The sequence below is a fragment of the Populus alba genome, chromosome 10 (genome assembly GCF_005239225.2).
Source record: "Populus alba chromosome 10, ASM523922v2, whole genome shotgun sequence".
Classification (NCBI taxonomy): Eukaryota; Viridiplantae; Streptophyta; class Magnoliopsida; order Malpighiales; family Salicaceae; genus Populus; species Populus alba.
In genome coordinates this window covers 11,589,991-11,613,285 of record NC_133293.1, presented here as the reverse complement: position 1 = coordinate 11,613,285, position 23,295 = coordinate 11,589,991, and the positions used below count along the sequence as shown (strand labels likewise).

At 34.6% G+C, this 23,295-nt stretch overlaps 3 protein-coding genes across 8 annotated transcripts; 1 reads left to right on the top strand and 2 right to left on the bottom strand.

Annotated features, from left to right (window-relative positions):
• Nucleotides 1-289: 289 nt before the first annotated feature.
• Nucleotides 290-5,740, bottom strand: LOC118046497 (uncharacterized). Of its 3 annotated transcripts, none has more exons than XR_012171021.1 (8): nt 5,487-5,740; nt 4,344-4,390; nt 2,942-3,092; nt 2,632-2,830; nt 1,562-1,691; nt 916-1,092; nt 612-817; nt 290-501 (listed from the first exon to the last, which is right to left on the bottom strand). XR_012171021.1 is itself a non-coding variant. In XM_035055428.2 (7 exons), exons 1-7 carry the CDS (start codon nt 5,689-5,691, stop codon nt 662-664), a joined length of 1,065 nt encoding a protein of 354 aa, XP_034911319.1. In that variant the 5' UTR covers nt 5,692-5,739; the 3' UTR covers nt 290-661. The 3 variants fall into 3 exon arrangements, 1 of the variants encoding a protein (XP_034911319.1); XR_004687178.2 differs by having other exon boundaries at nt 290-496; XM_035055428.2 differs by having other exon boundaries at nt 290-817; nt 5,487-5,739.
• A 268-nt stretch (nt 5,741-6,008) lies between these two features.
• On the top strand, nt 6,009-9,870 carry LOC118046500 (uncharacterized protein At4g15970). Of its 3 annotated transcripts, XM_073412065.1 has the most exons (6): nt 6,009-6,395; nt 6,514-6,891; nt 7,627-8,108; nt 8,204-8,321; nt 9,391-9,499; nt 9,583-9,870. In XM_073412065.1, the coding sequence occupies exons 1-4, from the start codon at nt 6,105-6,107 to the stop codon at nt 8,265-8,267; spliced, it is 1,215 nt and encodes a 404-aa protein (XP_073268166.1). In that variant the 5' UTR covers nt 6,009-6,104; the 3' UTR covers nt 8,268-8,321; nt 9,391-9,499; nt 9,583-9,870. The 3 variants fall into 3 exon arrangements, with proteins under 3 accessions (XP_073268166.1, XP_034911321.1, XP_034911322.1); XM_035055430.2 differs by having other exon boundaries at nt 9,391-9,870; XM_035055431.2 differs by lacking the exons at nt 9,391-9,499; nt 9,583-9,870 and adding an exon at nt 9,014-9,350.
• A 701-nt stretch (nt 9,871-10,571) lies between these two features.
• On the bottom strand, nt 10,572-19,031 carry LOC118046499 (protein ACCUMULATION AND REPLICATION OF CHLOROPLASTS 3, chloroplastic). 2 transcript variants are annotated; one of them, XR_012171020.1, is made up of 17 exons: nt 18,544-19,031; nt 18,387-18,445; nt 18,227-18,291; nt 17,309-17,443; nt 16,364-16,412; nt 15,809-15,921; nt 15,652-15,723; nt 15,338-15,448; nt 14,920-15,101; nt 14,128-14,409; nt 13,950-14,041; nt 13,430-13,815; nt 12,600-12,704; nt 12,355-12,492; nt 11,367-11,533; nt 10,708-10,979; nt 10,572-10,623 (listed from the first exon to the last, which is right to left on the bottom strand). XR_012171020.1 is itself a non-coding variant. In XM_035055429.2 (16 exons), exons 1-16 carry the CDS (start codon nt 18,855-18,857, stop codon nt 10,907-10,909), a joined length of 2,343 nt encoding a protein of 780 aa, XP_034911320.1. In that variant the 5' UTR covers nt 18,858-19,031; the 3' UTR covers nt 10,572-10,906. The 2 variants fall into 2 exon arrangements, 1 of the variants encoding a protein (XP_034911320.1); XM_035055429.2 differs by having other exon boundaries at nt 10,572-10,979.
• Between the last annotated feature and the right edge of the window lie 4,264 nt (nt 19,032-23,295).

Genomic DNA, 23,295 nt, shown 5'->3' with positions numbered 1-23,295 from the left:
CCCGGCCTCCCCAGAAAAACATGTTCTGATATGATCCGACATTTCTCCGAACCTGATTTAATAATAATGTCATCTTATTTTTTTCTTTTTTTAATAATTCGTTAAAATTCCTTTTTCTTGAACATAAATATATTACATCCTAAAAAAGGGAAAATCTAGATAATTTAGAAATAAAAACCTGACTCGAATCCCACCCCACTTCAGAACCTGGACCAGAAGACCGAATCCAACCCCACAAGTTCAACAAGTCCAGGGAAAGGAAGGCGGAAACATACCTCGGGAAGTAGTATGCTAAATTCGATGTAGAATTCAATTTAATCTCTCATAAGTTTTAACCAATGTTGACTACCATTACAAACAAACAGGGCAAAGATTCACATGTGGTATAGACGACAATTCGAGGTGATAAGAAATGCCAATGGCTGTTTCATCCAGGCTGCTGGTCTGGTTCCATGATCCAAAATCAACCCTATCTATTTTCATCCCGAGAGAAGGCCTATCCTATTTAATCAAACGAATTAAATATGCATCTTTTGCACCATGCTAAGCCATCCAGGTGAAGAAAAACTGGAGAAACCATAGCTGCATGAAGGGCATTATATTGTGATTACCTGTTATGAAGCTTGCCACTCTTGGTTAGGTCGGATATCTTCGCAACATATTAACTCCTATTCCGCGCATTCGCATCAGAAATTAGTGGCTTAATGCAGAGCCGCGGCTTTACACTTACAAGGTTTTGAGGAAGAACAGAGACAGCAGCAACCAATGATCCATTGGGTAATCCAGAAAGAGGCAACAACTCCACGAGAACAGAGAGCTGTAAGATTTCTCATTATGGTCACCAGCCTGAAGACGGGGCAAAAGAAGAGAAATGCATTGACATGTAAGATTAAGAGCTGGCGAGTTCAATCTCACCTCTGGTGATTTGAGATCAACAGCTGACTCTGGTACGGCATCTTTTATTGCAGAAGCCACAACATCAAAGCATTTGCTCCGGTCCAACATGGGAAATGGATCAGAATCTTTTGGATTACCTTTCAAATTCTTCGTGCATGTCTCTTCAATTCCTCTTCTGTTATATCCAACTGCAAACTTCAGGTAAATCACAGTTAATTTATAACGTCACAGCTGAACAATACTCTGATGTTTTCTCTCAATTTAATGCACCCACAACTGCACTCATGCTCACAAGTGAGGCACGGAGAAAGAGAGGTATGTCAAGATGAAAATTCCATTCTATTTCTTTTAGCATCAGAGCAGTTCAGTATTTGCACACAAGACATTAAAAAGGCCAGGTTTGTCTTTTTTTCAAACCATTTGCAGTGGCACAATTCATAGAATAAATCAGTGTTGCTTAACATAAAAACAAAAGAATGCTGTGGAATTCAAGTATTCACAAGTTGTTTCACTCATAATGGCCAAAAAACCCTTGGATATCTACCTAGTAAATTGGAATGCAGGTTAAAACTTCAATTAACCTGTAGGGGCTACCAACCACTTACATATGTTCAGCATAGAAGACTGGACAACCACGGGCACTAATCACAGAATGTAAGCGTACCTTAATAGGCCGTGCAAGTTTATTTTGTTTGTCATTGATGAATTGAAGAACAAGCTTTGACACAACTGCTCGCAGCTCCTTCTCAATTAACAAACAAGTAGCTTGAATAGGGAAAATGCGATGACACCAGCTGCAATTAAATTGACATTTTTTCAGAGCTAGTTAAGATGAGAAAAGGAAATATAGTACCAACATATCGATTGCAAAAATAAATTTATCCATTACCATATATCTAGTCACTAATGAGTTGCTTGTAATAACCTAATGGTTAATCTATAGATTCAGCAAACCAAACAACACACAACAGGAATGTATAACTTCAAACATTCATGATCTGTGACTTTCCAGTTTTGCGTCAACACAAGGAAACTGAGAATGAGGATACATTTCCAGGAGCAGCATAAGCAGACAAAACCACAAAAAGACACATGATGGATTGAAGCAAATGAGGATACATCATAATGCTCGGGTTTGTGGTATCAAAGCCGAGAGTGATGTAGCCATCTTTCCTCACGTTATTCAGTAACATGGGATATGTGTCCTGGATTGTTTGGAAAAGAGTGTGAGACATGTGCTCCCGAAGAGGGTAGAAGATTTTTGATGATCCCCTTTCTGGGGTTTCAAGAAGGATTTTGTAGTGCTGTGCCATGTTTGCTTTTTGATAATTTCAAGTGTTTAGACAGAAGAGGATGATCAAGTCATCAAAGGACATTTCTCCTCAATACAGGTGTTGTGGGATATGATACTTTTTATGCTTCCTCGTGGATTAATTCCAATGAGTATTTCTTTATCCGACATTCAGGAGGATAGTGGTGCTATTTTATTTTGATCCTGCTTCTTTTATTCTTTTCATTTTTTGAGGATAATGATTGTCTTAAATGTTTGTGTGTATTTCAAAGAGATGGCTATGCAGATTGGAGGATGGATTATGAAACATCATTCTATAGAAGACAACAAAACAAAAGCAAAACTGAAAGGGAAAATTTTAATTGCCTTCAATGGAGCACAGAACCATGCTTACTTAAATAAGATAATTTGAGAAATAGAAACCAGTAACACCAACAACTTACAGAGGTGACTTTAAAATCCCAGATTCCAGACATTGGAAAATATTTGATACAACGTCCGCGGTGACAGAGGGATTTTCTCTGGGAAATGTAAGGAGAACCAAACCACTTCCTGTCAGCTTCACTAGTGAAAGAACAAAATCTCTTTCCACAGGTGCATCTGCTTTTGAAAGAGATTGACAATCTTCTTTTGCAGGTCCACCTGTTATTAGGAAGCACAAGCAATATCACAACAAATAAATAATCAAATGCCTAACCATAGGTGTGAGTTGTGAGTAAGAATCCAAAGTCTGTTATCTAGGCTAGAAATTACCACTAATCTCGTCAATAATGCTTCCACTTTTCACATCTTCATCACATTTCACACTGGTTTCATCAGTCAATATTCTCCTTTTCTTAGCGCTTTTATTTTCATCAGATCTTTCCACGCTTTCAGAGCTTCCACTATTGTAGGATTCAGCATACTGCATAGTAATTCAAGATCGCAGTATTAGTATTTACAGATACATATATTTCAAATGTAGTGTTTTTTTCCAATGCCAGGACGTGATATCTCATACAGAATCAACAGGAATAAAATAAAGACACGGTTTCTGTCATTATTATAAGGCTTAAGGGGTATTAAAAAAAAGTCCTACCAAAATCAGCACAGAATTCAAATTCTGTGCAAGAAACTTTTTTCATGAAACAATAATAGAAAGTTATTCAAAGAAAAATGATTTCTCCCAGCTCAACTACCTTAAAATGTTAGTTACCTTTTTTGATAAATATTTTTGAAAATAGTGAAACAAAAGAGTAGAAAACCAACCCAAACCCACCCTATATAGTGTTTGAATATGCAGTATCTCTTAAAGCAAGGGATGTGGGATTATGACATCAAAACACGGATAGGAAACAATGACATAGAATAAAGCAAGCCTATGCACATATAAAGATAAGTGTCTCTTAACCCCATTCAGATTTCTCAATAACAGGTTCCCAAACCCTTGTAAGTTTAAAATTCGCATCCCAAGGAAACCTAAACTTCTTAGAGAAGTTGCAGCATCATTGGCAGCTAGGAGATCTTGTACTACATTTCTATAATAAATCCCACCAATCCTGCCTTGAACCCCCCAAAAAAGGATCTCCACTGCTTTGTTCAACATTTTATTGAGAAACCTCCATAACGAAGATAAAAGAAGTAGAGCCAAATGATTTCCTCCATGAAGGCCTCTAAAGCAGAAAAGTGCCAAGAAACATGACCATTCCCTAAATTGAGAATTTAGATATAACATCCATGTTAAAGGGCTTTATCAAAATCCCAATGTAAGGCCCGTTGAACAGTTATAAATGCTTGTTCAGTTGGAAATAGAAACAATATAAGAAGATAGATGAACAATAACTACCAAGGGCTCTTTCTAGGATAGCAAACTGTCTTCTTATGACTGTTGGTTTAATAGCTCAAGAAATGACTTTTCATATTGAATATCTCTTAGCTTAGCAATAGATGTGATGAGAGGCGGGGCCAGGAATTATTATTATTATTTTTTGTTGGGGGTGGGGGGGGACTAGTTTTGGCCCTGAAATATTTTGCTAGTTTTATGGGGGGCATATTATAATATTTTTTTTGCAGGGGCCAGGCCCCCTACCAGACCCCCCATTACAAGGAACAGTAAGAACTTCTAAAAGCAAGAAACAGATGATGATGAATGTAAACAAGGTAAAGTGAATGAAACCTTTTCAAGGATTGACATGGCTTCTTTTGTAGCACTTTTCTCCCTTTCTGATAAGAAAAGAAAATTTTTGAAGCTTAAAACCCAGATAGATTAAATTTAAGACATGCATGAACAGTTGTCAAGGAGGATAAGATAACAGTTTTTATTGGCTAGAGATATATTTAATAACTTTTACATGCTTAGTTATTGAAAGATAGCAATTAGAAAAATAAAATGCTTGTCACATATCAGTGTTTATAACTCCAGATTCAACATGAATGCAAAATAGGTAACCAAACACATTAACAATAAAGAAACTACAAAAATGGAGCTATAAGGGAAAAAAGATCATATATATGGCGAACTAACATTATGAGTTTCTCAGGTGCGCGATTCAGATTCTTTGCCAGAAACCATAAATTAGATGCTAAGATAGTTTATACAACATGCATAATTTCAACCTCTAGATTCTCTCTTGAAATATCTTTGAGACACGAGCAGTGACTATATAAACACTTCGGCAGCTATGCTGGGTTGTTAATTGTTACTTACTAAAGGGGCGTCTGTGGTCCCTGATTGGTTCTTTTGGGATCATTTATCTATTTAATGAAAAAAGTGAGTTAAAAAACAAATCCAGATGTGGAGCTCAAAATTATGCAATACTACTGCCATCATTCATATCTTAGCGTCTGAACAATAAAACTACCACTCTGAATCCTGAATGACCTAAGATGTAGAAGATGAGATCCAAATTAGCGTTCTTTTGAACTCAAGCATATTCCTGATACATGATCCTAAATGGGTTTTGTGTTTCAAAGAAACATATTTTGTTCTAATTAAAATAATCCCACAAAACTCACAAGTATACCACGTTCCAAGACAAGATTCTAAAGCCCTCACTTCCGACATACAAAAGCCTTCGGCACTAGAGGGAACTAAGAGTAACAGTACTTTATCCAACGTGTTTTGTTGTGGGTCTCTCAATCTCTGGTTTCAGTAACGAAAAGGTTAGGAAAAAAAAATCCTAAAATAGAATAAGCAGATAGACAAAGGAAATTGGGCATTAGGGCATTCAATGTTTTTGCTTGAGAACCTAGTAAAATTAATGAAACGATAAAAAGGTCAATTATAAATAAGAATAGGGAAAGAAAAGAGGAAACTTACTGATGGAGCAGGTGATGAGGAAGCCAGAGTGAGAATGATGAAGAAGGGCAGAAGGTGCGTTGTAATCGAAACGAGGCATGTTTATCACCCCTGCGTGCTGTTCCCATGGCTTCATTCTTTCTTTCTCTGCTACTGCTTCTGATTTCGATTCCATTTTTTCCTTTTCTTCTTCTCCAACTTCTATGTTAACAGACAGTGCAGCCATTTTCAGAGATTTCCAAAGACAGGACAGAGGTTTTGCAGACTTTTAGGCTGTAAACGGGCGGGCAGAAGCTGTTACTTGACTCGGGTTGGAAGCCCATGCTGTTATCCAAGGTTACCAGGTGGCCCAAATTGTTAAAAAACCCAAACAGAAAAGGCAAAAGCCTATACTATTGTTGCCGGGTGGCCCAAGTTGTTGTTACCAGGTGGCCCAAGCTGTTAAAAAAATCCACTCAGAAAAAATTCAAACGGACGTAGGAAGGACCCACCCTCTCAAAATCCGACGTTCTCGTGGATTTCCAAATATTTTAGTACCTCTCTGATGTCTCTATCGCTCGGCAAAAAAATCTACCTGCCCTCCCCGAATCTCACTCTCACTAAATAAATATATCTCAATCAAATAAGCCATGCTACTAAATGAATAAAGCTTCATTGCTCAGGCCCCAATCCACCACCAGGAGACAGTTGCCGGTCACCACCAGACAACTCCTTCGCGCCAGATTCACCCCTAGCTTCCCTGCCTCCACCTCCATGTTTCCTGACTCCACCGTCCCCCGCGCCGTACTCGTCTTCGTTGCCATTTCCATCTCCGTTTTGCTCCTATACGGAGCCGCTGATTCTCTCCGCTTCCAATCCTCCTCCTCTGGTTACTCCTTTAACATCTTCCCTTCTCTCCGCAACAGCAACAACGGCGATTCTAAATTATCAGTGAGTTTCTTTCCCTTGGCGCATTTTAGCACAGATCATATGATTGGTGGCGCACTTTAGCAAATTTATTTCTTTTAGTTTGAGCATTAATGGATGGATTATTAATGTCATCGTATAGATTAATGATGATGGTGATGATGATTATAAGCTGGAGAAAGTATTGAAAGAAGCTGCGATGGAAGATAAGACAGTAATAATTGCCACATTAAATGAAGCATGGGCAGCTCCAAATACAATTATCGATCTGTTCCTTGAAAGCTTTAGAATTGGGCAGGGTACGCGTAGGCTTTTGAATCATTTGGTGATTGTGGCGTTGGATCGAAAGGCATATAAGCGATGTATGGAATCTCATGCGCATTGCTTTGCTCTTGTTACTCAAGGACTTGAGTTTCATGATGAGGCTTATTTTATGACCCCTGCGTATTTGGAGATGATGTGGAGACGCATTGATTTCTTGCGCTCTGTTCTTCAGATGGGCTATAACTTTGTTTTCACGGTAATAATTATTCAATCCCTGTTTTGTTCTCATGTTCTGGGCGGTGATTTTTGTTTACTTGTTCTCTTTGAGAATTGAGATGGATGATTGTTGAATTTTGTTTTATCGTTGCTGAAGTAAATTAATTCCGTCCTGAAATAGGTACATTCAATGCATAGTTAATTGGCTTTTGAATGGAAAATGTTTATCCAATGCGTGCGTAGAGAGTTTACTGAAAGTAATTTTAAGGTTCTTTCAGGAGGTAAATTAAAGGAAAGAATAAGATGGATTGGATGATAGACTTGGTATCAAGTGATTTAATTTTAAGTTTGTGTTGGAATTGGTGCCTTGTTTTTACATTTCTTTTTGAAATGCAACATTTTTTTGTATCCTTCAACTAGCAAAGGTTGATTTTTTTTTTTAATTGTTTTGCTAAAGCTCTTTAGCTAAGCTGATAAGATTGCAAGAGATCGGTGCTGTTAAGGATGCTGAAATGACACTAGTATGCAATTGTTTTGACCTTATTTTCTGGCACACGTCTTTTTGTACCCAGAAAAGTCTGTTATTGTGTCTGCATCGGAATTTTTATTTGTCGGAATAGAATAGCATTCCCCATAAAAAATGCTGCTATTGTTTTCTTTAGTTTAGGAATGCAGATGCTCATTTCAGTATGCATGTTTATGTCTCATCCTAATTTGGTCATCCTATTTTAAATCTTCCACTGCACATTCAATTCATTTGGTTGGTTTTCTCCAGGATGCTGATATTATGTGGTTCAGGGACCCCTTTCCACGGTTTTATTTGGATGCTGATTTCCAGATTGCATGTGATCATTTCTCGGGCAACTCTAGTGATATACAAAACAGACCCAATGGAGGTTTTAACTATGTAAAGTCCAACAACCGCTCAATAGAATTTTACAAGTTCTGGTATTCTTCACGGGAGTCCTATCCTGGATACCATGATCAGGATGTCCTTAATTTTATCAAATTTGATCCTTTCATTGAGGACCTTGGATTGAAGATGAGATTCTTGGACACTGCTTTCTTTGGGGGCCTTTGCGAACCTAGCAAGGATTTGAATTTAGTTTGTACAATGCACGCAAATTGCTGTTATGGTTTGGATAGCAAGCTTCATGATCTTAGAATTATGCTTCAGGATTGGAAAACTTTTTTATCTTTGCCACCAGCCTTGAAAAGATCATCGTCTATGCTGTGGAGGGTTCCCCAAAACTGCAGGTCAGGAAAACATCTGCACATTGTGTGTCTGAATTTGATCATTTAAAACCGTTTCCTTGATGGATTTTATTTTTTTGTTTATTAATCTCATACAGTCTTAATTCTCTCCGTCGATATGATTCTCCGGAAAAGAGTGTTCAACAAAGTTTGCAACAATGAGCTGTGAATGATATGCTTTGAGGGAGTCTTCCCCTTTGCACGCAACATGAGAAGGTAAGGTTTCTGGTTTAAATTCATCAAGTGATATCTTACATATTATGTTCCTCCGTTTGTATGTTATATTGTTAGCAATAAAGCATTGAAATAGCTGAAGGGAAGTGTAGAAGAGATACATCAAAGAGAAAGCAAACAGACCTTACCTAAATTTTGATAAATGACAAAACTTTGCAGAATGTTTGAGGTTGATGGCATAATGCTCTGGAATTCCTGTCAAATTGGCATTCCGAAGCATAGAGACTGTCATAAGTGTCTTACCTGATATTTTTTGTACTCCTTTTCCAACTTGTCATCTAATAAACTAGTTTCAGAGGCGCCAGCTTACAGATATCTGTTTAATCTGCATAAGGTTGATATATACTTCAAATACATATCTAACAGATATTCAGTAAAGAAAAGTACATCACTGAACTTTTCTAAAAGGAATATTGGTCCTCCCCCTTGTGAAGAATATTCAGTTTTCATGTTAATGGCATGCCTTTTGCTGTCGCGTGTCAGTCAGAATTTCTCTCTAGTACTGACTGTACAGGGAGTTGGTACAATAATAATAATAAGTAAAGATCGGTACATGGTCACTCTGTTTGTTTAAGCTCTCAACATTTTCTTTAAAGAATAGTCACTTGTTTGGAAACTTGACAGCATTTGGTTTTGCAACCTTATGCTAACTATTTTCTTTGCTGCATTGACAGACTTTTTGCTGGAGCTAAAATAAAATTCTTGAAGTCAGAAAAACTTCTGATGTACTTGAACCGATCAATCCATAAGTTGGTTGAGTGGTTATAAAAATCTTCTGCTGAGATCTCATCTTTATTTGAACATTTGGTATAAGGCAACCGATCTTGTTGTTTGTTATTTGTTATTTCTCCGGTAGATAGACCTAGGCATGTATAGAACATAGCTTTAATAATGTTTGGCTAGTCGTGATAATTAATTAGATGTATTTCCATGCAACTGCTACTATCAAGCTGTGTTTAATTTTTTTCTTAAGAGTTTTGGAAAACTTGATAGCTGACATTTTTGCTTAAAGCTGTCAACTGGATTTTTATGCTGCTTAAATGGTTTGTAGGAATATGCTAGATGGGCAGCCTCCTGAAGATCTGTGTTTGGGCCAAGTTCTTGCTTTTCTGTGTTGTATCTCTGCCCTACAATATGCACCGAGGGAAAAATGGTACAGGGTATGACAAGTTGGGTGGAATAGTTATTAGCTGTAACTTTGCAGGAATGGTTGTTGAAATTCGAAAAAAAAAAATGTCTGAAGGGTGAATGAATGCTCAGCTGGATGACGGGAGAAGACAAGTCTACACCGTCGCATTGGTTCTTCATGGATTGCGTCGTGAAACTTGGAAACGTAAGCATTGGGCTGTGACTAGTAAGCTGGCCGCCAGGTGCTGCAGGCAGTCGTCCAAAGAAGGTTGATTTGTTTATTTTTTGCAAAGGTTTTCAGAAGCTTATATCAAGCAAACAAAATTCTATGGAAAGAGAAGGAATTTAGTAAGTAGATTTTAATTTTATTCGGCCAACAAGGGTTCTTGAAATTTTGCTAAAACTAGTGAAAATCTTTTTTTTTTTTCCATGTCAAAGGACATGCAATATTTTCCGTTCTTACAAAATCTTTATGTTTATTTAAGTTTATAGTACCTTAAAAAATTAATTAATTCATGTGTTTGATTATGTGTAACAAACCCGATACTTATTAGGGTTGTGATAATAGCAATTTTATTAAATTAAAATAAATTGACTACAAAGATCTAAAAAAGATTAAAGATGGTTTTGAATATATTTGAGGTTGCTCAGGTTTCTTCCTATAGAAAGTCTACAAGTTTTTATCATGATTTAAAATGTTCTAATTTGATAATTTTAGATTTAAATAGAAGTAAATTAAGGATATGATTTTTCTAGTGTTAAACCATCGGGTGTATTTCGTAAACAAGAAAACGACAGCTGGATGAATCCCTCCACCGCAGCCATCCTCAACCGCCATCACCATCATTCAAGCAAGAGACATACCCTGACCCTACTTGCTCAGAAGATAACCCAATATGTTGCCAACGTTTTCGTTCAATCCTCGAATAAAATCCCCAATTCTCTCTCCATCCAAATTGAACCCGAACAAATGTTTCATCTTAATGCATGCGGCTGATTAGGGCAACATCCAGAACTTTCAAGAATTCGCTACCACCCTAGAAATTTCAGCGGAAATCATACAAAACCGCCGCCGCTATAACAAGAAGAATAATTTCTGCTTGCTTTATAAGAAGTCAGCTGTCTTCTTAAGATGAATATATAACTAACCATTTTCCTACAAGATGTTCATTGTTTTCGAATTTATCAATATGGCTATTGGAAAAACAAAATCAATGCACAACTGCTTTACAAACTACACCTTCTAGTGAACATGCTGCTTGGGGAGGGATGTTGAAGAACACCACTGGATAGCAGAGTTCTGTAGCAAGGTTCTGAACATAACTTTCAAACATATGGAATGCATTCTAAACCTATAGAAACAGATAACGGCTTTACATGCAAGTGCAAAAAAATAAATCAACGAGAAGTATAACTAAAATTATAAGATTACATAATCTTTATACACCACCATTATCGGAGTCCAATTGCTCACGGCTTACAAGAACACCCTCATCCCACGTCTCAACATACCTGTGCACATAGAGAATTTGTATTATTTGATTTATATACCAAGATTTGGGGTCATGCAAGTCAAAAGTATTAGTGTTTACACCTAAAGAAGCGCTCCACTTGAGCTCGTGCAAGAAGAAGAAAGATGTATCAGCATGAATGTTCCGGACTTCATAGATTGCATTTATAAATGTAAATCTCGTGTAAATATGTAGATGTGATGTTTATTAATACAATACCAACGTTCATTGCATAACAAAAAGATTATGCCAGGAAATGAGAACAAATTATTGAACAATTATTAATGAGAACAAATTATTGAATAATTATTTTGCATAACATGCCAAATCAATGTTATTGAAGACTGGCTGAGATTAAATAGTATTCCATAGTGAATTGAGCACATACCTTGCTCCATCAACATCAATACAAAGGAAGTGGCCATGTCGCCATCCATCTTGGAAATGGCCAAAAAATACATCACCAAACTTTGAATAGAAGCGGCTTTCACCATTGGCCTTTCCCTTCCAAAAGTTTGCAAACCACCGATCCCCAGAATGAAAATAAAACCAGCCCTACACAACCAAGAAATGCAGAGCAACACTCAAAAACAAAGTTTGAAATGCAATTATTTCCATACCGACAATAAAGGATAAAGTGGCACTTCAGAAAGAAGAGGCCTGGACATAGAGCAGAAAAATGCAGTACATTTAGGTTGGTCTTGATTGAAATTATTAAAGCACAATTTTTTTTTTTTTGTGGGGACACGAATGAGGAGAGGATATAGTGCCTAGGCCCTTGCCATCCTCAATAATGGAAGGTGCAGCAGCAGTTCAGAAAGTAGGGCCCTGGATGTAGAGCAAAGAAAATGCAATGCATATGTGTTGGTCTTGGTTGAATTTATAGAAGCATTTTTTCTTTTGTGGGGACAAAAATGAAAAGAGGATATAGTGCATCGAACCTTGCCATCCCCATATCACCACCCCCACTCGCACAAACCCACCACGCACAGGCACATGTTGTGGATGTGTTTTGGATATTGCCTCTTACTAAAGTAACTACCAAAAAGATTCCCAATGCCGTCGGAACATGTGTACCAAAAATCAGCACCTCTTAGGACTATGTTGCACCTATATATGTATATTTTAATCTTCAAAATGCTTCCAAATGGTGGTTAACGTTATAGAGCCATCCAAGATTAGAGATTTTAGTGTTAGAAATAACCAAGATGTTGCCTTAATGCAGTCACTAAGAATCAATTCTATCTAAATTTGGCACAAAACACAGAGCCTCATAATGCTAGAGAATGATGAAGTTGGTCACAAAGATTCTCTTATTTTGAAGGACATCAGTCAAGTTAGAAAGAGGAGGAAGAGGTGAGAAAAGTGAGACCAACCTTGCCATGCATTACATCATCCCTCCATGATCCCTGGAATACATCCCCATTGCTAAAGTAGAATGTACCTGGGCCTGATCTCTTACCATAGCGCCACATGCCATCATACATGCTTCCATCCTGAAGGATCAGACGGCCCTGCATAATAACTTATTCAAGTGGGTTCTGGTTTCTTCTACTACAGATGAAACAAATATCACCAGAAATTGAACTTTCTGAACATTCTAGGGCTTATAGCAAAGTACCTTCCCTTCTGGCAGACCTCCTTGGCACCGCCCCCTGTAGACGCCTCCCCTGTACTGCATTTCCATAATAGGACTCCACTTCTTTGGTGAATCTCGCTCAGCTTCCTGTGTGAAAATTGGAATCAGAACAGAAATAGATCAATTGATCTCAATGATAGAGGAAAGTTTCTCAATTACCAGAAAGAAAGAAGAAAAGGTAAAGTATTTCAGGTTCATGGTTGCCTGAAAATATCTGAGTGAAATTATGGTTTCTTTGTCCAAAATTACAGTAATTCAAATAAAGGAGTTCCAGCTTAGGAAAAAAATAAAAACAAAAGACAATGCATGGCCATTGAACTGTTTTTATTTCTTCAGAAAATCGGTTTTTAAGGAACTAGTGTTTCACTATCTTTCACTCCATGGTGATGTTACCAAACATGGTTTGAATGTCAGATAACCATTTCAAAGAAAACCCACCACTAACCAACTCCATCTAAACAGATTAAATGCAACAACAATAAATTTGTAGAATTAGTAGAAAATATTGGAGTATTAGAGTTTCATGGTTCTCTCTTTTATGCACAGATAATAACCACACATTCCAATTTATAACTAGAAAATTTAGATGACAAGTCTGACATGAAAATGGGCAGAATTTTCCGTTTAAAATTAAAAGCAGCTCAGATTATTATACTAAAGTACTAGCAAGTACAACTTTCTTCCAGAAACAGGATTATTCCAACAATTAGCCAACAGAAACAGAATGTCTAGCTTCAAAAAAATAGCTTTTCAGATTAGAACCCAGAACCGGACTTGCATTTTTGGATCTGTTTTCATGAGATGGAAATTACCAGCATAGATGCAGCACGAGCAGAAAGAATTCCTTGCTTTTTAAGCACATCAGGATTTTTACCCTTTAACAGTGTGGATGCATTATTATAAAAATCCCTCACTGCTACAAAACCTGCATCACCCCAAGAAGGGATAGTTGAATTAACAAGTGTCTGGCCTTTGAAATCATCCTCAGTTTTAGGTTCTGAGAGTTCTGTGGCATATGAGATGTTCAGACTGCCTTTCGACTCTTCTGAAGGTCTTACACCAACTGGAAGTTGGAAGATGCTCATATCATCAAGCACTGGAGTGGCTCCGGCCCTTTCTTTGGCCCACTCCTGTGCAATCTGATATCCTGGCCCCATATTCCTACTAATGAGTGGTTCCCTTTGGAAAGCAGGAGTTTCTACACGTATGTAAACATGGTGTCAAACAAAGAAATTTAAGACCTCAAAATAGATTAATCCAAGGTGCTTTAACCAATTGAAATTTGTGTAGTCAGCAGGGACTGAAATACAACAAGGAACTTTTTGGTGCAACCTTCCATGTTTTGATTGTAAAAATTAGAAGACTCTATCGTATCTTCTTCTAATAGGCCAACCCCATCTTCTTCAACTCCATTGTTGTAATTCCTAAAATACCAAAAAGCAAAAATATTAGAAAAAACGATGGACTGTGAGTGTAAGAGATCTCAAAATAAACCAATGCTCAACAGAACCTTGAACTATAAATGTCAACATAATCACTGCCTGATACCCTCTCAGAGTCCTTGGAGTGCTTGTCAACACCATTGACTAAACCTTCTACAGAACTTGTATTTTCCACCAAACCAGAGTCTGGTGAATCTATCCCCTTCGATAGCTGTGCATCTTCCATATCTTTTCCTTTGTTGCCATAAGGTTTTTGGTGGGATATCCTCAGAAGTTTAAAAACAAAAGGGAAATGCTGGGCCAGTTTGGAGAATATGCTACTTTTCTGAGGAGCCTGTTGCTCAATACAGCTGGTGATCACATAAAATTTAAATTAAAAATTGAGAAAAAATGCATAACCCTAGATATAAACAAAACCATCACAATTAGCAATGGTATACTTAACATTTACATAGGAATACGGGGGTGAGGGAAGACTTAAGATAAAACCAAACAAAGAAACCACACAATTTAAATGAAGTAGCACACAGCTCTAGGCAATAAAAGAGGTAACTAGAACTACAACAATCATAACTAATGCGATGCAAAGTAGCTTTCTTACATTTTCATTATTTCCAGAAGAACGGTTATCACTGGAAAAGGCTTTTTCAGATTTTCTCAACATTGAGAGACTGTTACATATTCCATAATCAAATGTCAATGCAAAAGGGGAGCGAACGCCTAGTTTGTGGCCTAAACTAACTCAACTCAAGAATGACAGAACAGCATATTAAGGGATACCAACTCCAACCATTGCACAAGGAATTGAGAATCAAGATTTAATCAATTCAAGTTTTTATATGCAGAGCAAGGATTATTACCCTACAATAACAACTGTTGTTACCAGCATGTTGGGCTCCAGATTAGGCTCATGAGATGTACAAATAATGATTTCACCCGTGTAATTTGCTGTTCGTCGGAAAGTAAGCAGAGAGGCATGTACATCTTTGTCGTCCATAAGAATGGAACTTGCAATAATGCATATAACAATTCCATTTAATTCCTGTGCACAACAAACAACCAAAGAATGGACAAACATGAGAGAGCATGCATATGCATTGAGAAAAATGGCTATTCAGTCTTCATATGTAGAGCAAAATCGTTATTTAAAAATATCTATCATTGCATAAGGCAGAAAAGAAGAAGCCATGCCTAGGATACAAGTGCAATCAACACTTGTTGAAACAGTTAAAGGCAAAACTTTTGCAAGTTCTCCACTCAAATTTGTTTTAATTATACCTTAACACCGGCACCAATAAATGGGCAATCATATAGAGCCTGTATAATTGAACTTCTAATGCTGTTACCGGTGCCAAATCCAATTTTTGCTTCTTTGTAGCTCTCCAGTATCTGTAAATGGTTGGGATAGCTTCAGAAGATAAAGCAGAAAAATAACACAGAAAAGAAAACAGACAAATAACAATCTATGAATGAGAAAATTTGTTTAAATCTTGAGTAAAAACCTAAATAAAAAACAAAACAAAACAAGAAAGACAAGAACAATGAAAACGCATGAATAACTTGCACAAATGGGGATAGTCACAGAGACTTACTTTTATAACTTCTGAAACTTTAAGTTCTTTCACATTATTATGCACTGCATCAATTATTTTCTGGTGCATCTCCTGAAAACGACCAGTAATAACCAAATTAGAGGAACCATGGCATGAATATTGATTGTCAAAGAGAAAGGACAGAACACATGCTAACCGAGATAAGAATAGAGATGGCATTTATGGCCATTAAAACAGCACTGTTTGCAGACTTCAAGGCCTCATCTAGAGTGACCAAGTCCTTTTTTAGGAGTGCATCAGTGTCAATATCTGTAATTACAAAACACAACATATAAAGCTTATCAGGCTTACCAGTCTCCTAGCAGCCCCAGTTGTATAGATGATGGTCTACTTTTTATATTGAGCAAAAAACATTAGTTAAATATGACTTAGTCCCTATAGTTTAATGCAACTAATTAACTAATCATTATGGTTTCAGAAACTATATATTCAATCCCTTTACTTTTAAATTCGTTTATAATTTAAAGCTTTCATTTACAGACATACAAAGATAATCCAGGCCTAAATGGGAAAAAAGAGTGAATTCCCAGAAATTGCTTTGGCCACCAGCAAATAGCCTGCTATTTTACTAATGAAACGGTGGCAAATGTGCCAGAGAAAACTAAAAATAGAGGTCATAATAAACAAAGACTTCTAGCTGGTTTTGTGTAAAAAGACGAGTTATTATCGAAGGATATACCGCATTGCTTACCAATACAGAAATTTGTATACTCTTGAAGCTTTCCTACCAAATCTTTCACCTGTGAAATGATAGACAATCACAACGCTGAGGCAAATACTTGATTAGAAAGCCAAATCACAAAATTGTTGCTTCAGACACACTACACGTGAAAAGGGTATAATCTCAATAATTATGGAAAATTCTTATTGATGATATACATTAGACTAGTGGAGAATGGAACAAATAATTAAAATATCCAACTCCAACAAATTTGCAAGTAAGGCTTAGTTGGGTGAGTTGGGTAGAATCTATAGCCAAGAAGTTACAGCTTTCTACTTCCTAAATCCCATGAACTGAGTCAGAAACTGAATAATAAAATTCCTAAAATTAAATGCTCAAATAATAATCCTTCATGTGTTTCTTGGTTCTTCATCAACAAGAGAAAGAGTCTCCTAATTAATTGATATAATTAAACTCCCATGTCTAAAGTGCAATGGAAAGGAAATCTTCCTATCCCAAAGGACAGTGAAAGAAAACAAAAGGAGGTTTCAGATGTCTGAGTCAACAAACATCCAACAAATTTCTGGCCTACCCAACATAAGGCAGTTCTTTGAAATCACCTACGCAAATTACTACTATTTCAGAAAAATGACATATTTTCAGCCTGTTATCTCCTGAAGTTATTGAGTCAGTTAACATGACAAAATGAGCAATGAATGTTATCACCACATATCAGAAAAAATAAACCACATTATAAAGTATTGCATGCAACTTAAAATAATGAACAAGGGATTTTCACTGTCAGATGGAGAGGTTGTTGGGTAGCTTCCAAGTTTCCCGACCATATTTTAATGCACATATGAATAGATACAACTGCAAAGAACATCTTCCAGTGGACTATCATTGATGAATATTTTTATTTTATTTTATTGCAGTAAAAAAGCATCTGACATCAACAGTTTCCAAATACTATACCTCATCTTGGCGCCTTTGTCCTTCAAAACTGAAAGGCTTTAGAAAAATAGCGACAGTAAATCCATTCCTGAACCTCCTTGTTTTAAGAATATCAATTGCTGTAATATGATCCAAGCCATATCCTGCACTAGCCACCTAGAGGGGAAAAAACCACAGCATTGTAAGATTGCTAGTTGAGAATGAGGAAGCAATTAGCATGATATAATTTTTTCTGGTTTCTGTTTATTCATTAAAATTGGATCCTACAGTTAAGTTTTCTTCACAGACCCAGTTATTTCCAAAAAAGTGTTGGAATTATAATGGCATACGTTAAAGAGATACGCAAAAGTATTAAGAATTGAAAAGGGCAAGGTGGGACTTGAAAGATTATATTTCAGAGGATACACTTTCCTAACAAAATCCATTTGGGCAAGCTAGAAATTTCTCAGTTCACATGCTTATATTTTCTGACTACATCTCGTATTTGATGCACTAAAATTGTTTCCCCTTCTCATCAGTGTTGCACAAATACTCCAATTGAACGGACAAGATTTCTAAAGTTGAGGTCTTTGAATCTTTTCTTATTTCAGCAGGCAGCTATGAAGCATTAACGAGATTGATGCCAGATAGTCAATATGACAAGTATTCTGATAACATCAATCATGCTTGTTGTGGTTGATAGATGTGTAAGTCGATAGAGTATTAGATACTCCCTATGCATTGGTAGTTATCATGGTAGTTGCCCTCCATTGTAGCTATCAAGGCAGTTCCTCTTTTTGTTGTGAGTGGAGGAACAATACACAGAGCTGAGGGTACTAAATAACTTCACATGCCAGTCTACCTTCATAAGTATACTAATTTAGTTTTAGCAGATAACAATTTAATCAGACTAACAGCAGCCCAAAATATAAGAGAGTGATAGTTAAGGAATGTACAAACAAGGACAATGGCCTTTGAAGGGAACTTTAGAAACTGCGAAACTTCCATAACCCTTGGATTAACATCTGCAAACATTAATAAAAGAAGAACAAAAAATTGAATTATTGCTAAAAAACAAAAAAAGATTGGTACCTAACCTAAGAAAATTAGAAACGCAAACCTTTTTCAAGAACCCTTTCTTGCAACTGAACATTCACGGAATCTTTGGTTTGAATATTCCTACCAGAAAAAGAAAAGCAAAAACAAATTAAGGAATTGCAAGAGGATCTATGATAAAATAAAGTAAAAAAGAAATAAAGAAAGAATTGAGGTGATACCAAAATCGGAGGAGCGAAGACGATAACTGTAAAGGCGAGTCGAAACAGAAATCAACAACGGCGTCCTTCCTGCTGCCAATGCTAATTACATCAACTAAATCGCCGGATTGTCCTCCCCCGCAAAAATTAATAGCGTCGCTCTTAAAACTCAATGAACCATCATCATCATCCTTCTCTGAGCTCACTTTAATTCGAAGACGACAACGCCTTTTGCAATTCAATCTCTTGCGAAAGAAGCTGCAGCGATCCATGTAAAGGGCGGTTTTGGAGGAGAGAGAAACGGAGTGAAAGCTCGTCAATACAGGAACCTCCATTTTTTTATTTTTTGGAGAATTTGTTACACTTATTTATTTAAATAAGCGAGGGAGGGTTTAGAAAATGAGGAGGGAATAGAGTAAGAGATATCTGTTTGTTATCCACCCCCACCTTAAATCAACTCAGCTGAACTAGGTGAACCAAACAGGGGAGGGGAGGGCTACGAGAAGCGTTAAAACGATCCAAGGGTGGATGCCTCCAAAAACCCTATTTTAAATATCATTCGGTGGCTTTTGATTATTATTATTATTTTTTTATGTTTTTAGATTATAAATTAATTTAAAAGATGATGTTTAGGGGATATTTAGTGGTGTGACAATGATTGTTTTAAATTTTTATTTAGAAATATATTAAAATAATATTTTTTAAAATTTTATTTTTCATTTCAGCATATTAAAACAATTTAAAAATATAAAACATTAAACATAAAAAATATTTTTCTGCAAATTTATATTTGAACAACACTCTTAAACGTGGCTAAATGTATTTTTGAATGAAAATAGTTTTTCAATTCAAAAGACTCCACTCTTGATATTTTAGCTATAACTGTGATGCTTGGATTCTAAACACAGCAGTCTACCCGTCCTGTGGTTATTTCTTTTCGAGAACAAATGGTGTTTGTTAAAATAAAATTGGAAATAAAAATAAAAAATAAATTGATCGCGATTTTCTATTTATAGTCCTGTGGTTAAAGTGACGGTATGAAATCTAAAGAGTTTCTTTTATTCCAGCTTTTACTTTTTGGCCAAATTTATCTCTTCGTGTTTTTTTTTTTTTTAACATTACATGCAACTGAAATATAATTTATTAATAATAATTTATTATTATTATTATCTTATTTATCATATTAATTACTAAATAAATTACATAGATTTGGATTTCAAATTCATTAAATAATACAATGACTCACTTTCTATTTTTTTATTTCAATTTTTGAGAATATGTGGGAATATTACATTACCATATAAATTTTAATTTTTTTTATCCAATATTGATTTCTCACTCTTTTCAATTCTCCAGCCATGTAGAAATGTCTATTTATCTATAGTATATTTACATTGATCATACTTCTTTTCATTCTATTGATGTGATTTCTTGATTGTGACCTCAATTAATTTCACTGACTCGTCCTTGAAGCTCGACCAGCAAAACAATCTCGTCACTGGACATATCAATGTTTTGGCTTCAATAAGATAAATATTTTAAGCTAAAATTCCTACAATAATCAATCAACAAAACTATACCATATTTAAAGTATATTAACAGTTGTTTTTTCTTTAAAAATATATCAAAATAAATTTAAAATAAAAATTTTAACATTAATATATCAAAATAATATAAAAAATTTAAAAATATAATTTTAACCCATCTTTACTCACAATTCAGACAGGAGATTAATTTTAACGCATGCCACGAACATGAGCGTGTAATGTCTATTCTTTTTTAATCTCTTGTAGCGTCACGTTGACTATAAACCAACTTCATAAATCAATGTTTGCTGGTCTAACTTTATAAGTCAATTTTAAGTGTACCTATTCTTCAATTTTGAAAAGACAATTGCACACATTCAATTTCCTTTTTTTTTTTTTCCATGTTTTTATTGAGAATTGTTTTGCATCAAGGGTTAATATTTTTTATTTTATTTTTTTAATTATAAGTGTCTGGATCAACTTATATACACTTTAATTAATCTCTTTGAAATTCTAAAATTAACGATCATGTAAGTTTTCAATAACTCTTAAATTTGTGATACTTGAACTAATAATCTTTGAGAAATAAATTCAGGTCTTGACTAATTAAGTTATATTCTTTAAAATTACATTTTTTATTTTCATGGACATAAATAAATTCAGGCATAAAAATTGTTTTTCACTCATAAATATATTAAAATAATTTTTTTTAAAAAAAATTATTTTTTATGCCAGCGCATCAAAATGATATAAAAATATTAATTTAAAGAAAAAAATTAAAAAAAATTATTATTTTTTAAATATTTTTAAAATACAAAAATAAACATGGCTGAAAAGTGTAATGGTTAAAGAGGTTTGCTTCATTCCATGACTTTTTTTAATTAGAATTTTAAAATCGTAGAATAATTTATTTTTCTAGAAGTTAAAAGGTGTCAAACCCCATAAACTAGTGGTCAAAGTAGAACCAGCTCCTGAATAAAATTATGTGGCAATCGAAGTTCCCGAACAAAATCAAATAGCTAACTAGTCAAATCCAGGTCTTCGTATAATCGGTGTTAACTAAAGCGTGTGAAATGCACGTGGTTCATACCTCAACCTTTAAATTAGTTCAAATTAAAAAAAAATATATTGAAAAAAAGAAAAAAAATCCACTTTTTTTCAATTATTTTCCTTCTCTTTTTCATACTTGATCCGATTTTAAAGCTCGAAATTTAAAAATCACGTGCATCTCACATGCTCGAATCAACACTAGTTGAATGAAAATATGAGTTTATCTAATAAAAAGAATTATATTCAGTTCTTCAATTTTGTTTAGGAATTTCGAGTGTCAGATAATTTATTAAAGGATTAATTCTACTCTGATCAACAGTTCAAACTTCAAAGAGATCTAACGTCTTTTGCATTTTTTTTAAATATTCTAAATTGATACGAAGGGTATGCCTTTAAGATATTATATAAAAAAAAAATTTAATTTCAGTCATCACATAATATAATATAATTATGATTGTTTTTAAATAACTTTTCATGTTAAAATACATGTTAATTATATATTTTTTATTTTTAAAAAATTATTTTTGATATCAACACATCAAAATGATTGAAAATACTAAAAATATATTAATTTAAAGATAATAAAAAATTAAAAAAAATTTAAATTTTTTTTAAAAATATTTTTAAAATATAAAAATAAACAGACTGATAATATAGCTAAATACGGTCAACACAAAAACTTAAATGACTTTTTAAATTCTTTCTGGGGCCATGGCCCCTTCATTTCAAGTTAGCGTGCTGCCCGTGTAGCCCAGGATACCCTTCACCATCAAATATTTTCTTTTCTTTTCTCGCCTACGTATATGTGAATAAAAATTATTCTCGACATATATTAAAAAAAACTCAACAATCCTTGCAATTCATTTTTGAAGAATCAAAACAAAAATAAACAATAAAATTAATTATTCTTACAGAGACAAGAAAGTTTAAAATAAAAAATAAAAGTGTTACATAATATTTATTATCATAGTTTTCAAACCCGGTTTGATTTAACGGGCCGACCCGGGACCAGGTCAACCTGAAACTAAAACCGGGTCGGGTTAAATAAAAAACAGGAAAAAAAAATCATGTGTGACCTGGCAGGTTGATCCGGTCAAAAACCCGGTTACAACCCGTTAACTTAAGTTTTTTTTTACTAAAACAACGTTATTTTAATTTTTTTTAAAACAATTAACCCGGACCTTGAACCAGACTAGGTCTAAAATTTATGCTTATTATATAAAGTTTCAATAAATTTCTATTTTTAAAAAAATCCTTCACTTGAAATAAATTTAGACTGCAACTTACCAACTATGGTCTTATTTATTTATTTTTTCCCGAGAGATTCAAAATTCAAATTACCATTTTAGTTGGCGTTTTAAGGAATATATGTCCACAAAAACTTAATTCTAACAACTAACCTTTTTCATGGATTATTTCATCCAGAATTTTACTTGACTCATGGGCTCTATCCTTAAAAAGGTTAAAAAAATATGTGGGCCTAAAAGGCTAAATTTAGACTTAAAATTCTAAAACTCCAGATATTGATTTCCATGGCTTCTTTATATGTATGGAAACCTAGTAATTTTTCATATCTCATAAAAAGAGAGAACATTGAAAATACTTTCATATTAGGATAACTAGTCTTGTTTATATAATAATTTCCAATTTCATCTAGAAATCAACAAGATTTTCTGAAAAAATATACTTACGATGTTTATTTATTTAAAATTTTCTATAAAAATATTTTTCTAACCATTAAGAAATTGATTTTTTAATAAATATTTTATTTTTTCAATAGCATTTAACTTGTGATTGTGATAAGAAAACTAACACCAAAGTGTACGCATAAATTAAAATAACTAGTGCCCCTTATACATGTTTCATATTTATGTGGAACCCACCTTTACCTGATGGAAGATATGATACTATGCATTACAACGCCTGGGATAATCACTGTGTTGATACTATGTACATATAATATTTATACTATGTATCATATTATATATAATATTGATATTGTGGATCACATTATAAATATTTAGAAGACGGGGGCATTGTATTTTTTATTTTTTATTTCAAAAGCTACTAACAGGTCAAGGCATGGCCGCCAAATTCAAAACTCTTAAATTTAATATTGTTGTCAAACCTAAAATACTTAAAATATTTTTTATATTTAAAAATAATTTGTTATTGACTCACTCCGAAGTATGGCCAA